This window comes from Pieris brassicae, chromosome 6 (genome assembly GCF_905147105.1).
Source record: "Pieris brassicae chromosome 6, ilPieBrab1.1, whole genome shotgun sequence".
Taxonomy (NCBI): Eukaryota; Metazoa; Arthropoda; class Insecta; order Lepidoptera; family Pieridae; genus Pieris; species Pieris brassicae.
Window position 1 is genome coordinate 1,023,092 of NC_059670.1, and position 15,865 is coordinate 1,038,956.

The 15,865-nt window shown below is 35.1% G+C and overlaps 1 protein-coding gene across 4 annotated transcripts in view; it reads left to right on the forward strand.

Moving 5' to 3' along the window:
• LOC123710893 (myc box-dependent-interacting protein 1) overlaps positions 1–15,637 on the forward strand; it is a 39,928-nt gene extending 24,291 nt beyond the window's left edge. Inside the window, exons 2-10 of one of the 4 annotated variants that reach the window (XM_045663183.1) lie at positions 7,488–7,623; positions 7,892–8,082; positions 8,287–8,391; positions 8,850–9,020; positions 9,860–9,998; positions 11,302–11,514; positions 11,928–12,071; positions 13,166–13,308; positions 13,932–15,637. In XM_045663183.1, coding sequence (XP_045519139.1) covers positions 7,488–7,623; positions 7,892–8,082; positions 8,287–8,391; positions 8,850–9,020; positions 9,860–9,998; positions 11,302–11,514; positions 11,928–12,071; positions 13,166–13,308; positions 13,932–14,012 — 1,323 coding nt within the window. In that variant the 3' untranslated portion in view covers positions 14,013–15,637. The remainder of the gene's footprint in view (positions 1–7,487; positions 7,624–7,891; positions 8,083–8,286; positions 8,392–8,849; positions 9,021–9,859; positions 9,999–11,301; positions 11,515–11,927; positions 12,072–13,165; positions 13,309–13,931) is intronic. The other 3 variants (XM_045663185.1, XM_045663186.1, XM_045663187.1) reach the window with 3 other exon arrangements.
• Positions 15,638–15,865: the final 228 nt, after the last annotated feature.

A 15,865-nucleotide genomic window follows, 5' to 3' on the forward strand; every position in this document is an offset into this window, starting at 1 on the left:
TTATGAGTGTCTGAAATTTCTATTTTAGTTAATACATACATAATAAAGTATCCTTACTTGTGTAACGTGTAACTTTTTTTCTCCAGACTTTTAAATTAAATATATTCAAAATATTACGATTTTTTTAATCTTAATCTAATTTTTTTAATCTTAAGCATAGTTTTGCGAAATAAAAATAATGTAGTATATATATTATGTAACTGAGGTTCGTTATTAATTCATTTGAGTTTTATTCTAAAAATATACTCCTTTCAAAAGAGTACCTGTATGTATGGGTGTATGTTACGGCGAATTAAGGCTTTATGATGTACGTAGCGGCAACAATTACTTGTTCCGCGGACCTTCACGGTCGTGGACACAGTTTGTGCTTCTAACTTGATAGCACGCGCAAGGTCAAGGTTCTTCACGGCTGATCTCTTAATTGTGTTGATATTTTTTTTTAACCAGCAAAAGATCAATGGTGAAAAGGTTTACATAACATTTAAACTTTTTTTTAACATTGACTAAATAATAATAATGGCGCTAGAACCCCTAGTCTTGGTCGTAGCCATCAGTGTCGTTGAAAATTTAAATTTAAATTTTCAAGTAGATTATACCTGTGTCTGAGCCATTTCTTGGAGTTTTTGGTGATTTTTTGCCTTCACCGTTGGAGCAAGTAATAATTACGCACATAATAGAAAGAAAAATTATTGATAGGACGTAAAGAGTCGCATGCTTAAACTACTAGGTCAGTTTTCCCAGTCCCATGTGGGACCCCACAGGGGTTATAGGGGGCAATCAAAATCGGCTGGATATAACACAATGTGGAAGACTTGAGACCCAATTTGAACCTAATATAAAATCTCTGTGTAGGAAGCATCAAGCGCAAGGATAGAAAAATCTTTATTAAAATTATTTGGAATTTAAACTTTTCATTATATGCTTCACTGAAGAAACTAAATGGATATAGGAGGATATAATAGGAGGAAATTACTAGAAAATTTACTTACATACAGTGCAATATCCAGCCTTTTTCGATTGCCCCTATACAGGGGGTTCAGTGAACAATTATAATTTTAAATATTTAAATTATATATATATATTACATTAGAATTTATAGCTGTGGTGTGTACAAGACGTTGGGAAACACTGCACACTGACTGACATACCAGATTAATAATAAGGCTACTGTATTCGGAAAATTTATTTACAGTTTTTCCCCATACTGTGTTGGTTTGGGAAATTAGTAATTTGTTCCGATAAGATAGCCTTAGAGACCATGAACAATGAACTACATAAAACTTTATTGTCCGTTCAAATGCTTCATTAATTGTGTTGTGGCCCATTCGTCACGGACTTGGTGTATGAAAAAAGATTCGCTAATTCATTAATAGGAATTGTTAATTTTTTTGTCCTTCAAGAAAAGAGCGTACAAATTCTTAAAAGGCCGGCAACGCACTCGCGAGCCCTCTGGCATTGAGAGTGTCCATGGGCGGCGGTATCACTTAACATCAGGTGAGCCTCCTGCCCGTTTGCCCCCTATTTTATAAAAAAAAAAAAAAAAAAAAAAAAAGGTACGTACAGGTAAAATAATTGAATTTTTCTTTGATCACTAATTCTCTAATCTGAATGTTTTATACAATAGGATTTATTGATTAGACAGTAAATTGAAAATGAAAATTTATTTCGAAACAAAATGGCCTTCAATCGGTTAGTAAGCTTCGTTGTTGCAGGAATTGATTAGTAGCCCCCGCGAACATTGCTTGGATAGAAAATGACTTTTCTCCTTTATCCGAGTTTCAATCAAAACCTTCGTCAGAGTTCAAGGAGTATAATAAAATTACTCAAATTTGTCCAGCCGTCGAGTTTTGAGCTTATTTTTTACCCGCAGCCGAGTTTCATTATCGGACGTCAAGGCAAAATACAAAATACCATCCGTATCACCTCGACGTCCGTCGTTCCACAACTGAGCGTTTTCTAAGGCAGTTTTTGCCGCGCACCACCACTATGTGGAACCAGCTGCCCACTGAAGTATTTCCGAACCAATTCGACTTAGGGTCCTTCAAGATAAGAGCGTACCAATTCTTGAAAGGCCGGCAACGCAGTTGCGAGCCTTCTGGCAATGCGAGTGTCCATGGGCGGCGGTATCGCTTCACATCAGGTGAGCCTCTTGCCCGTTTGCCTGTTATTACATAAAAAAATAAAAAAAAAGATTACGTTACGGACAGATTTTTCTAAAAAAAATTGTTTCGCACTTGATATGCGACGCTCCTAATCTAAGGAACCTAACCTATGTTGGAAAATCCATGTCCAGGAGATTTTAGGGAGTGAATATAACTGAATCATATGCTTTGTCGTTTTAAAATAAGCAGTAATGAAAGTCCAATAGGATGTATGTTGCGAATATCAAACAACTTTTATCGTTTCTATATTTAGCCAGTGCTCTGTTCTGGGAGTGCCGCTTGGGCTTATTTGTTGTTGCCACCGTACAGATTGTGCATCAATATACATTGCACATCAGTATATATGATCAAACTCTTGATTTCTTATATGTGCTCTAATCGACTTCCAAAATTCCGTTTATTTGTCGTGTTAAAGGTAATTTACTTGTAGTTTAACTGGGTTTAACAGATGACATATTAACGATATAGAACCTACTTTAGAAAACACGAAAGAAGACACAATTTAACGTGAACAATATAATGAAAATTGGATTTTTGTTGAAATTACTTTTCCTTTGGAGACCTATCTAGATAATGGAGGAGTGATGGGATATGGTACCAAAGAAGAAGACTGCACCGATATAAATCCAATGATTTGTTACATTTTATTATAATGAATAGTATTGATTAGACGCGATTTTATACGCAATATAATAATTATATTTTTATTGTATATATATTATTTAAGCTTTTCATTTGTTCGATGTCCTGATGGACAGAAACTGTGTCCAGTGTATGTTTCCTCTTTTTTCCGAATATGTATACAATAAATAAAATAAATTATACAATAGAGAACGCTGTAGTCTACATAATTGCCTACTTGAATTGAATTAATATCATCGTAAACATTATGTAGTGTTGATAGTAAATTAATATTTTTATTTCGCATTACGATTAACATTTAAAAGCTTAAAATAAATGAAGCGATTCATTAATTCCTTTGCGTGCCATAAAATACATTTGACTTGGAGTGTTTGTGTTGTGATTCACTTTCTCCAATCGTCTTCAGTTGATTTGAAACAGCCTTTGCAAGATATAACTATTGTTGTATGTTCAGTTTAAGGAAGCTATGAAGGACGGCATAAATTTAAAGGTTATTGCATACACAAATAGATTTACACGTGTTTAGAAAAAAAAAATTAATTAAGACTTCGGTGAATATTATCGTAGACGGATACGCTATATGACGGTATCGAAGACAATCGTCAATTGAATTGGACTAGACCGCCTACTGTTGTATAGAAAATACGCCCTTTGTCGCTACTCCCCTCTTTGAAGCCACTCTCCTTAAAGCCTCAGCTAACATCGGAATATTGGGCGTTGACATATCGAATAACGTCCAGTTTCGCGGTCAATTGGAAGGGAAGGCTAAATTAGCCTCCAAAAAGCTTGGTGTGCTCAGCAAGGCGAGACGGTACTTCACCAATCCTTCAAAGGCCGGCAACGCACTTGCGAGCCTTCTGGCAATGTGAGTGTCCATGGGCGGCGGTATCGCTTCACATCAGGTGAGCCTCTTGCCCGTTTGCCTGCTATTACATTTAAAAAAAAAACCTAATTTTTTATTATTATTTACGTAGCGAACAAAATAATAATCAATAGCGCTACGACCTTTTTAGGTCTTGGCCTCAGATTTCTGTATCTGTTTCATGATCATTTGTTAATCTAATAGGCACGTAGGTGATCAGCCTCCCGTGCCTGACGCAGTCGACTTTTTGGGTCTAAGGCGAGCCGGTTTCCTCGCGATGTTTTCCTTCACCGTTCGAGTGAATATTAAATGCGCATATAGAAAGAAACTCCATTGATGCACAGCCGGGGATCAAACTTACCTACCTCAGGGATGAGAGTCGCATGCTGAAGCCATTAGGCTTACGAGAAAAGTTTTTTTAATTGTATTAACCGAGAATGGAGTAGTATATCTTGTTCTTTGTCTAGGGTCCGAAAATTTAACTTGAATTAGGGAGGTCTGTTTAGTTAAGGGCGTCCACCAAGTAGGACGTGTAGTAAGCAAAACAATACATGTTAATTAATGTATAAATACCAAATCGTTCTAATTGCAGCTTTGACACAAAAATACTCTTTAGTCTCTTTCTATCAAACTGTGTTTACGCTTAAATGAAAAGAGATGACGTAAATAAAAAATACAATGAAAATGATTTTCTTGTAATATTGCCGATTATTTGTCGGTAACTTGTGAAACACAATAATTATTTTCAAGTCATATTGTTTTTATAATGAATTGTATAATTGATTTTGTTGTATTCGGAAGACAGCTATTAATTACAAAAGCCAATAACAACGTCCTTTATTACATTATATATTCGTTTCTCTTGTTCTATAGTTATTTATTTTGTAATCCTATATTTCATATAACTACAAACAGTTGAGATTTATAGTACGTATGTTATAGGGTCAACTCAACGTCACTGGCTAACCTTCTCGGTCATAGGAAATTGTTTAATAACTAATTAAACTCGAGATAATTAACTTGACTGATATGTCATATGTTTACAAACAGATTACAAGTTACGTGGTATTTTATCAATTATCAACGATATACTGTCGTTATTAAATATTAGCACGCATAACAGGACAGTTATGTGCGACAGTTGGTCGTCAGGTCAAAATAGCAGTTTTGGAGTGCGTTGAACTTGAGATTATTTAAAAAGGTTTTTGCCTAATAAAGCCTTACGGCTAAACGACTCAACCATTGCTTGTCGTGCGTTCTAATTGCGACGTTGTACCAATGGATTTTCCTACCTCTGTGCTCAATTAATACTTGATCGACGATACGATTAAGGAAACATCATTAGAAAACCGTCAAAGACAACCGTAAACACGTCAGGCATACAAGACTTAGGCATAATATAGAAAATGTAACTAATCAAAGGTTTCCTCTAGTTTATTTGTCAAATAAAAATTCACGAGACTTTGTAAACGTTAAGAATTACTATACGTAACTTTTAATCAGCTGATTAAGTAAAAAGTGTAATTACAACCTGACAGAGACAATACCGTAATCGGAGGCCTCGGTCAAAGACAATCGAAAACGAAAACGAACGTAACGGATGTGACGTCACACGATACGCCTGTTACACTTGATTGTGGGTTGTTAGTGTTTTGCATATAATTAGCGGGTAATGTATGAACAAACATACTCGTTACGTATATGAAAAAGGTCTATTACGCTGCTACCCAAGCCTCGCAGGGGAATTTGATCGTTAAGATGGCTATTCGATAGTTGATAAAAATTATTTGGAATTTGAATTTCAGTTTTTCACTATGTTTTGAATATTATTATTATTTTACAAAACCCTATCTATCGTTCAAGTTTCTTAAAGGAACAATTTAATTTTTTTATAGTAATAATTATGTATTAGGGAGCTTTCCAGTATTACATCACGCAATTTTTGGAGATTCTTGACCCCTCATGAATCGCGCCGTTTCGCAACGTTTTCTGTATCCAATAGTAAAACGTTTCGTGAACAACCGTAGTGACTCTTTACATCAATAACGAGCAATTAAGAGGGACCCCCCCCCAAAATTCGTTACGTAATACTTGAACGCTGCCCGAGGAGGGCAAATACAGAGGTGGTTTACTAACAATGGTCTAAAATATAAAAAGTCAAGATGACACAGCTATGTCAGCCTTCAAATTAATCTAAATAACAATTTCTGTGAGAGGGTTGATGTAAAATAATTGTGTATAGATATTACAAAGGGGGCGCTACGCGACTACAGAATCATGACTTCACACTAAGGGACAAATTAGCTTATTACCATGAAATAAGCAAAATATCAGATTTGTTTAATGAAATCCCTTCAAAGTATTTGATCGTATGAATCGCGTGTTACATAAACTTAAAAGTCAAATGGTCGGTCGTTGACAACGGATTAAAGGCTTTAGTTCCATACAAGGTAGCCTGTATTTGCATTTGTAGGAACTCTTGGATGTCCCAATCATTGTACATTCAGATGTCGTTCAGTACAATTCCAAGGAATTGTTTATTAATAACTATACGGCTTCCTGCACTTTGACTTTGCACAAGTTTTACTATGCACAAAACGGAGATATATACATTTATTACAAACGAAACACACAAAATAACAATAATCAAAAGAGAATATAAAATAAATAAAAATTTAATTTTAATTAAATTTATTAAATAAAGCTTTTTATAAATTTGACGAACATAAATGATGACAGTTCAAACAATTCGTATGACTCAAAACTTAGCGATTAAAAAGAGTGGCGAAAAGTTCCGCCCTTGGCGTAGAGCTGGCGGTCGGGGAAATAAAACCTAAGCATGTGTGGTTGTGTGTGTGAATATGTGTAAGGATGTGTAAAATGAATTAATTTAAAGTCTACCTACATTGCTTATAGGAATATCGAGAATATTTTGTGCCTATAGGGTCATGTCTACGTATGAACTTTATAATAAGCAAAAATCCAGTAGTAATTGCAATCCTTGCCTGTCTTATCTGCACCGCTAACCAGTGGCCGTTAAGTACAATAGTTAGAGCGCGTATAAATAAATTATGGACTGTGTCTCGAACGTGTGACCTCACGTTGGAGCAGTACTCACTAAACAGCTAACGGCCGCATTTTGATAATGGCAATGAAAATGGCACCATTGCGACTCAAGGTCATTCAAGAAAAGGGCGTACAAATTCTTAAAACGCCGGCAACGCAACAGCCCTTTTACATTAAGAGTCAACATCAGATGAGTCCCTTGTCCGTTTTTGTTCTATTCAAAAAAGGCATACAAAACCTCTTAACATAATGCAAGATATATAATCGGTAGCCCGATGCGACAAGTGTTCGCCATAATTTGATATGACACGCGATAACGTTACGAATACTAAAACATGCTGATTCAACGTGTCATTGACCTTGTATTGTTTTTATTTTCACCTTTATAGCGGCTGGGATAATCGTGATTTAATAAAAATGCAAATAACTATTAACAATCTAGTTAATGAAACTTACTAGAGCAGTGTTGTCTTAGTGGCTTCGGCCTGCGACTCTCATATCTGAAGTCGTAGGTTCCATTCCCGGCTGTGCATCAATGGACTTTTTGTCTATGTGCACGTTTAACATAAGCTTGAACGGTGAAGGAATTATGAGGAAACCGGCTTGTTTTAGAGCCAAAAAGTCGAAGGCGTGTGTCAGGCACTGTGTCACCTACTTGCCTATTAGATTGAAACAGATACAAAAATCTGAGGTCCTTAAAGAAAAGGTTGTAACAATGTATTTATTTATTTTAATGAAACTTACGTTTGTTACAGTTATTGCAAAACTTGGGCAAAGTAGACAGGACCCTCGATGACATATTCGAAGAACACCTTCAGAATTTCAATAGGCAGCACCAGCAGGCAGTTCGGCTTCAAAAGGAATTCAACAATTATATAAGATGTATACGTGGTGAGAGAATCTATATGAACTTAAAATTACATTAGAATTCAAGAATGTTTATATTTGTTGTTAATTTGAGTTACATACATATGTAACACATACACATATATATAGAAATATAGACACCTAAAATTGTGTGCTGTCTTCTATGGCAGCAGAAGAGAACGATAAGAACTATAACTTATATTGCACAAATTCTTTAATTTTTTTACTAATTACCATCACAAAAATTTGTATTTTTTTTGACTTTAGCAACATAGTTTTATTGCAATTACAGCTGTTCAAACTGCGTCCAAATCCTTAATGGAGGCAATCACAGAGGTGTACGAGAGTGGGTGGTCAGGCCACGACCTACTGTACGTCCAGGCCCAGAACATGGAGATGCTGTGGCAGGACTTCTCGCACAAGCTTGGAGATCAAGTGCTGATACCGCTCAACACGTACTCCAATCAGTTTCCTGAAGTCAGGGTAAGTTTATTGAGTTCATGTCAATCACATATCTACAGGACAGGAATTTTAAAAACAAAGTAAAATCTTAATTGATTAAAGTTAGTATTTGCAATTATATAATGCCATTCAAAAGTTATCAGTTGTAAGGCCGACAACGTCCGGCCCTTTTATTTGTTAAAAAAAAAGTTATTCAATTTATTAATTGTTACCGTTATTTTCCAGAAAAAAATAGAAAAGCGTGGTCGCAAGTTAGTGGACTATGACGGACAGAGGCATAGTTTCCAGAACCTGCAGTCCAACGCTGCAAAGAGAAGAGACGACGTCAAGGTGACAGATTCTTTCTAAATCCTATTATTTTTTTGAAAATATGAAATATTAGGAAAACACATCACAGTGAGTGTAGTACCTCAACATCACTTTTTGTAAATAAATATTTTTTTTAAATAAATCAGTGACGCCCTTTTTAGGTCTGGGGCTCAGATTTCTGCATCTGTTTCATCATGAAAATCATTTGTCAATCTAATAGGCGAGTAGGTTATCAGGTTGTGCCTGACACTTTGGGTTTCCTCGCGATGTTTTCCTTCACAGTACGAATGAGTGTTAAACGCGCAGAAAGAAAGTTCATTGGTGCACAGTCGTGGATTTTGCCTACGCCCTCAGGGATGAGAGTCTCACCCTGAAGTCACTAAGCTAACACTGCTCTCAATAAATTATTTACTTTAGTGAGCAGCAGAATCGTCTCCCATGTCCTTAGGGCTACTACACCCACAAATCTCTGCTTCCAGGTGACGAAGGGTCGTGAGCAGCTGGAAGAGGCGAAGCGAACATACGAGATCCTCAACTCGGAGCTCCACGACGAACTGCCAGCGTTGTTCGACTCGCGCGTGTTGTTCTATGTGAACAATTTGCAGACATTGTTCTCGGCGGAACAATTGTTCCATTCGGAAAGTTCCAAGGTTATATTGTTTCCCATATCTTTTGTATATAAGTTTTATTTATGTCCGATATTGGTACAATATACTATATTTAAACCTACCAAATTGAACTGCGCTGACAGTCCGTAACTTCTAATAGGGATAGCGATTGTACAGCGTGATCCCCAAGGATGCAGCATCACTGCTTGAGAGAACTACATCCAAATAGGAAAAAAAATGTGTTTGCGTGTCAGCTACGACGCACGATTGGAGTTTACTCCTTACGAACGATAATTATGATATATATCGAATAGAAAAAAAGGGTAAATCAACGCATCTGCTAAAATGATAAGAGAAACAAACATATATCTGTATTTATTCGGATTATTTATATTACTTCAATAAAGCGTATTACATAAAGTATGTTACAAAACAATATAAATAATAATTGTGTTCAATTTATACAAATCCAATTTTAGAGAGAGAATGAGTTCAATCCTACAGATATATATGTTTGTCTCTTTCTACGTAACGCCTCAACTTTTCGTGTTACACTCGATTTTACTCAATTATAACTCAAATCGTTTCTTAAGGAGTAAACTCCAATAAACTCCAAACATGTATCACATATCGTTATTGGAAGAAATAGAGTTCACATGGAATACGGGCGATCGTGTAAGATGTTCCCCTATCTTCTCTCTCTATCTCTCCTTTTGAGTAAAAACTACACAATTTCAGGGCTAAAGCCCTTAACAATATTTTTTGTACACGAGTCAGTCTAATATAGATACATAGGTAACAATGTACAATGAACGTTAATGTTTGTTATAAAACATATCATCTTCCAGTTGCATTAGTAATTGTTTGTTTGTTGACTCCAGGTGTTCTTAGAACTAGAGGCAATAACGGACAAGCTGGCAACGGACTCCCAACGCGGCTCATACAAGAAATCCAACAACGTGAAGTCTGCCACTCTCACTTCCCACAACGGTAACCCTCCTTCACCCACCAACGTGCAAAGTGAGTGGTTGCTGACTTCAGTCTTTTGCGTTCAAATGTGGAATTGCTATTTGATGTCTCGTATTTGGCGAATTGAATAATAATAAATAACTTCTAATTAATATAAAAGTTGGAAAACTAATTGTTGGTTGTGATAACTTGTTCTTAAATAAATGCTGTAAATTAGTAAGTTTTAAAAGCAATATTTTCAATAACTATAATAACGTAGATTATAGATTCTTTAAACCCCCCCCCCCCCCCTCCCCCCATGGAACGCCGTCCTAACGTTTTCTGTATCTAATAGTAAAACGTTTCGCCACCCCCCAGTGACTCTTTTAACCTAAAACTTACCATTATGTGGTGTAAAGACGGAAATAATACTAATATATATAATACGGGAGGACCACCCCCCCCCCACAAATTCGTTACGTAATACTTGAAAGCTCCCTAATAGAGTCTTATACACTAACTATGACGGAGTCGTACTTATTACTAAGCCTCGATTTTTCTCCAATTTTACTTTTTATTATTTACAAAATCCTTCCAACGTTGTGTACACTTATATATTAGTGGCAAGCGCTTAGTATTACGTAATGTAATTTTGTAAATTTTGCATCCCATTTTCCCCCTAGTAAAACGTTACGTGTCCACCCAAATGACAATGTTTACCTAAACACTATGTGGCGTATTAAAAACAAAGTTAAGTAACGCCTCGTTGTCCAAACTCTTGTAACGCATCGTACATTCCTTATAAGAACCGAAGCTCGTTACGTGATAATTGAACGCTCCCTTCCGTGCAAACAAATCGCGAAGATTTTTTCAATAATTTTTAAAAACTAATATAAAATTATTTCGAAGTGTGATATCTCTTTATAATCTGTGGTCTTCATTATTAAAGATATTTGAAGGTATAAAAAACCCGCCAATTGTTCCCGATTGTTTCAAAAGTATTTTGTACAAGTTATTACAACCATTTTCTAAATTAACAATTCGTTTGTGTTTTTATATCACGACAACAATAATACAATGTGTATAAATTGAGAATGTTTTGTGCGACACGTGCCCATGTTTTATTTGACTGACAACTAAACTGTGCCGTGTTATCCTAGTTTTGTAGTAAAACTTATTTAGTAATACAATTTAAATGAGTTTTTACACAAAATAAATGGCAACATTTGTTTAATTCTTCTTACAACCGCTATTGTCAACCAAAGATTATTTCAAAAATAAGAGAAAGTATGATTAATTGTATACGGTTGGAGATTTTGAATTTGACAACTGTCGGCGTTTACATAATGTTTGGGCATGTGTGTGTACGTGTCAGTGTGTGTAGCGCCTTCCCCCCCCTCGCCCCGGGCGGATACCCCGTCGACGCCGGAGAAGGATTCGCCGGAGACGCCCCGCGCCTCACCCGAGACGCCCCGGGAGAAGGAATCGCCTCGTGGATCGCCCCTTCTGCCTTCCGCAGTCAACGGACACGGGGATAACGACACGAAAGACGACAAAAAAGTCGAGGAATTATACGACATTCCAGTCGGTAAGTTACGATAACTCCATCTTTGGTGAGACAGGTAAATGAGTGATTTAAATTTGGAATATCAGTGGAACTGCCATGATTGTCTATTCTGTGAACGGTTGCCATAGTAACTGGCGCGTTTTTTTCAAATGTAATGCAGTGTTTAATATGTTAGTAGCGTGTTTAGGTTTTACACAATTCTCAATTGCACTTTTTTCTCTTCGCTAGGTAAAAAACAATGTAAATACGCCCTAAACACCTCATCCAGTATTTAGTCTCGATATCTATTATTAGCTTTATAATCTATAATTCCACGAGAAATTATAAATTAATGTGAATAATATTGAGACGTAACTATAGAAATGCAAGTTTATGGATTTTCGTGGAAGCGTGATGCAGTGTAGTCGTAGTATCTAGGAACACAATGCTCTCAGGTTTACCGGCCACTGAGGCGGTGAATAATAACGTGGAAGAGAAGAAGAAAGAAGAGAAAGAAACGGTAGATGGAAAAGAGACGGTAGACGGGAAAGAGACAGACAATCGCGTGAAGAGTGACGATGTGTATGACATACCCGTTGGTGAGTGTGTGCATCGTGTATACTGTATATGTTGGATATATATATTTACTGACAAGGTGGGGTCACTAAAAGCTTCAATATTCTTTGTAGTAAAATGCACCTTAAGTATTGAGGAATAAGCTTTCTACTTCCATTCACAATAATTAGCCCTGTTGTAGAAGTTCTTATATATAATTTGCAATATTTTTATTACTTTAATACTTTCGATGGTTAAAAAATTATTTATATTATCAACTAACGAACATATTTATTTAAATTTGTTTTCAGGCGGGGCATAAATCTTTGTAAATATTTATTTTGTATGTATGTCTGCTTTTTTATAGATAACGCTTTGCTAGTATTAACACAATGTACTAACATATTAAATCGTTTAAGATGGTTCGTCTAAAGTAATTATTGTATGTATTTTTAAGTTAAACTATATACTGTACGAGGATCTTATAATTTTCTTCCTCTTTTTAAAGTTCTCCCTTGAAAATTCCTATGCGATACTTCGGCTTGCTGCCTCCACGCCAATCGATGCTCAGCTTGTCTCGGTGCAGTAGGGATGTTGAGACCCATAATTGTCTTTATTTGGTTAGGCCCTCCTCCTTGTCCTAATTTTATTCCTATGAAAAATCTTTTTATTAGCTTTTGTTCATTTTACTTAAAGTTTTTGACTTTTAAATAAGGCAGAGGACAAATCAATGAACTGAGAACGCGTCGGTTTGTGCTCGTGTATAGTGTAATAGTGTCGAGAAATATTGTTTTCTGACAGAGGCACCGATCAGCCAACTACGACAAATTCAATAATAAATTATACATCTCGCATTGTGGCATCATTAAAGTTCATAGATCATATAATGATATATGTACATGTGTATGTTATAAGCTATATTTTCTAAAATACATGACAATTATGGAACATAAATAATAAAATAATAAAAAACGTAAAAATCTTCAATTTCATAGGTAATATTTATTTTAATTGACCTTATTTGCTTGAAGCATTGTCTGATCACGTACGTACTGTAATGGCGGAATGTAACCAAAATCCTAGACGTTTTTATCTCTGCGTGTATGTCTTCGTTAATACTCTGTAATAAAATTCCCAGGGGCAACGCTAGCGGGTCTGCCGGCAGGCACGTTGTACCGCGTACGCGCGACGTACCGCTACACGCGTGAAGATAGCGACGAGCTCTCCTTCGAGGTCGGGGATACCATTCGCGTCGTGGAGTACGACGATCCGGAAGAGCAGGTGAGGAACTCGTATATCAAAACGAAATTAATAATATAATTAATCTTTAAATGAATTTATTTTATTATTTGAATAAAATGAGAACCTTGAATTGAAGATTAAAGAAAACAATTTTTTAACGCATTGAATACATAGCGTATTATTATAATTATTTTAGATAATTTTTCCGACGTTTCGCGTGCTTTACAGCGTGCGTGGTCACGGTGACTGAAGACAAAAGGTGTTGAGTTTCAAAAGTATCACAGCCGTAGAGAAAGTTTTATTATCTGTATTTATTTCCCCGGAGGATACGGATCCCAGGATTAAGGGTTTTTGCAGAAATGACTCACTGTCCTCTGTGTCGTCTATTTTCGCGGATGAGATTTTAATTTGAAAAAAAAATAATTATAAGTTTATACATAGCTTCACTCCGTTAAAAAAGTGTTTTCTTTAATTGTTAGGTACCAAAGCCATTTCTTGTTGGTCCGACTGATTCTAAATGGAATTAATTTTAATTCTAGGTTTTCGTTGAATTTAAATCTTATGGCGACAGATGATATTGAAATGATATCGTTATAACATATATTAAAACATTTTGCTAGTTACATTTGTTCGTATTGAAATATTGATTCCCGCTTTCGCAGGAGGAGGGTTGGTTGATGGGTATAAAAGAGACGACAAACGAGAAAGGCATGTTCCCGGCCAACTTCACTCGGCCCATTTGAGCCAACGGTCGCCTGTCGCCAATTCTCGCAGAAACCTTTGTCTATGGAGTATTTCGTCAATCTAAAATTTGCAAAATTCCCAAATTAAATCATCCTTCCCGTATGCTTTCGATTACAGTTCCAAGAATATAGTTAATTATTTACTAAACTGTTTATTATCGAAATACTTCCCGAGTTGAGTCCCGATATCATTGTCTTCGAGATGTAGCGAGTAGTCTTTGAGAATTATTAGATTCTATTTATCGGTGTTGTATTACAACGAATTATTTATTATGAAGTGACGTATGCAGAGTGTAATCGATTTTGTAAACCTTTTACTAACTGGAATATAAAATCATTTGTTATTCGTATTTTTAACCAAATATAATTTTTAACACTTAAAATTTACAACTTCCGACATATCTTTCACTTTTGATACATTTGGATTAAGGAACGGACGACGTCTGAACAAATTGCTCAGTTGAAAAAGTGACCTTATTCATTGATAATATTATTTATTAATTGTATAAAATAATGATTAAGAATGTACATGAATTATTTATTGTTCACTTTCTTCGCTTGATACTTTTTAAAAATCACTGCATTTCACTAAACAATTGTCTGAACGCATTTTATTATTTATAATTCTTCTTAAAGCCCAAAAATTTGTGTAAACCTTTGTCAGAATATATAAATTTTGTAGGTATACAAAAAATTTGATATATTTTTGAATACCGTAAACTATTCTATAGCTATAAATATAAAATTTACAGAACAAAAATTCAAATAAACTTAAAAATAATGTACTTTGAGCGTCTTGACGTTTCAATTACAATGTTGCTATACAAAAAAATATTGTCAAAGAATTGGCACTGCTAACAGAAATTCCTTTTAATTATTTTTAGGTTCACTTGTATGTTTGTTTATAGACACAACTTAGATTTAGATCTATGTATATAAAATCATTTAAAATACAATATATTGTTGACCCTATGTTATTGTTAATTATATTTTTTTATTAATTATTCAATAATGTAAACTTGCTTTGTAAGTAGACATATTTTATTTCCTGTTTTTGTTTTAATCGTGAACTGATTACTAATTATAAACTGGTATGCTTTATTTAACATTGTTTGTGGATGGGATGTGTTTTAGGGGTGGTTTTATTTACTGGCATTTGTTTACTGGCAATACCTGTTTCACGCATCATCCATGGTATAGATAAATTTTAACATAGCATTTTATCATTACCCATTAAATTAATTATTATTAGCATGTCCCTTATTTTTAACTTTTCTTCAATATTCGTGTCAAAAACGGTGCTTTTGAGTATAGAAAATAGTATCGCTCCAATTTCAAGATGAAGTTATAGAATAAGATCATCAGGTTTTATGAAATTTCCAATAATTTACGTCAGTTCAAGTAAAAATGTTTTCAATGCAAAGCAAATGTGAGGTCAAAGGCCAAGCTTGATTCGGATCTGTTTGTTTTATTTGGAGTTTAACACAAACAATTATGATAATATCAGATTGAGTTCTTGGCTTTTGTCGTCAGCAGTGCCATGAGAAGGTCCATAATAGATGATAATATGTAAGTTTGTTAGGATTTGTACAGTTTTTACAACTGCAAATAAAATGTTTCTCACACGTGTGATTTTTATTTATATCCTATATTAAATATATTTGTACATACACTAGTATGTACAACTATGTGCAGGCTGAGAACAAATCGCGTCTCTTAAGAATCTCCTCTAGGAGTGATTTATCATGAATTCCGAATTTGCCCATCAATATCAATCAAAAATTTGCGATACTATGGAATTAAACTAAATTATGAATCATGTTATTGAATGTTACAGTAACGATGTCCGTAAT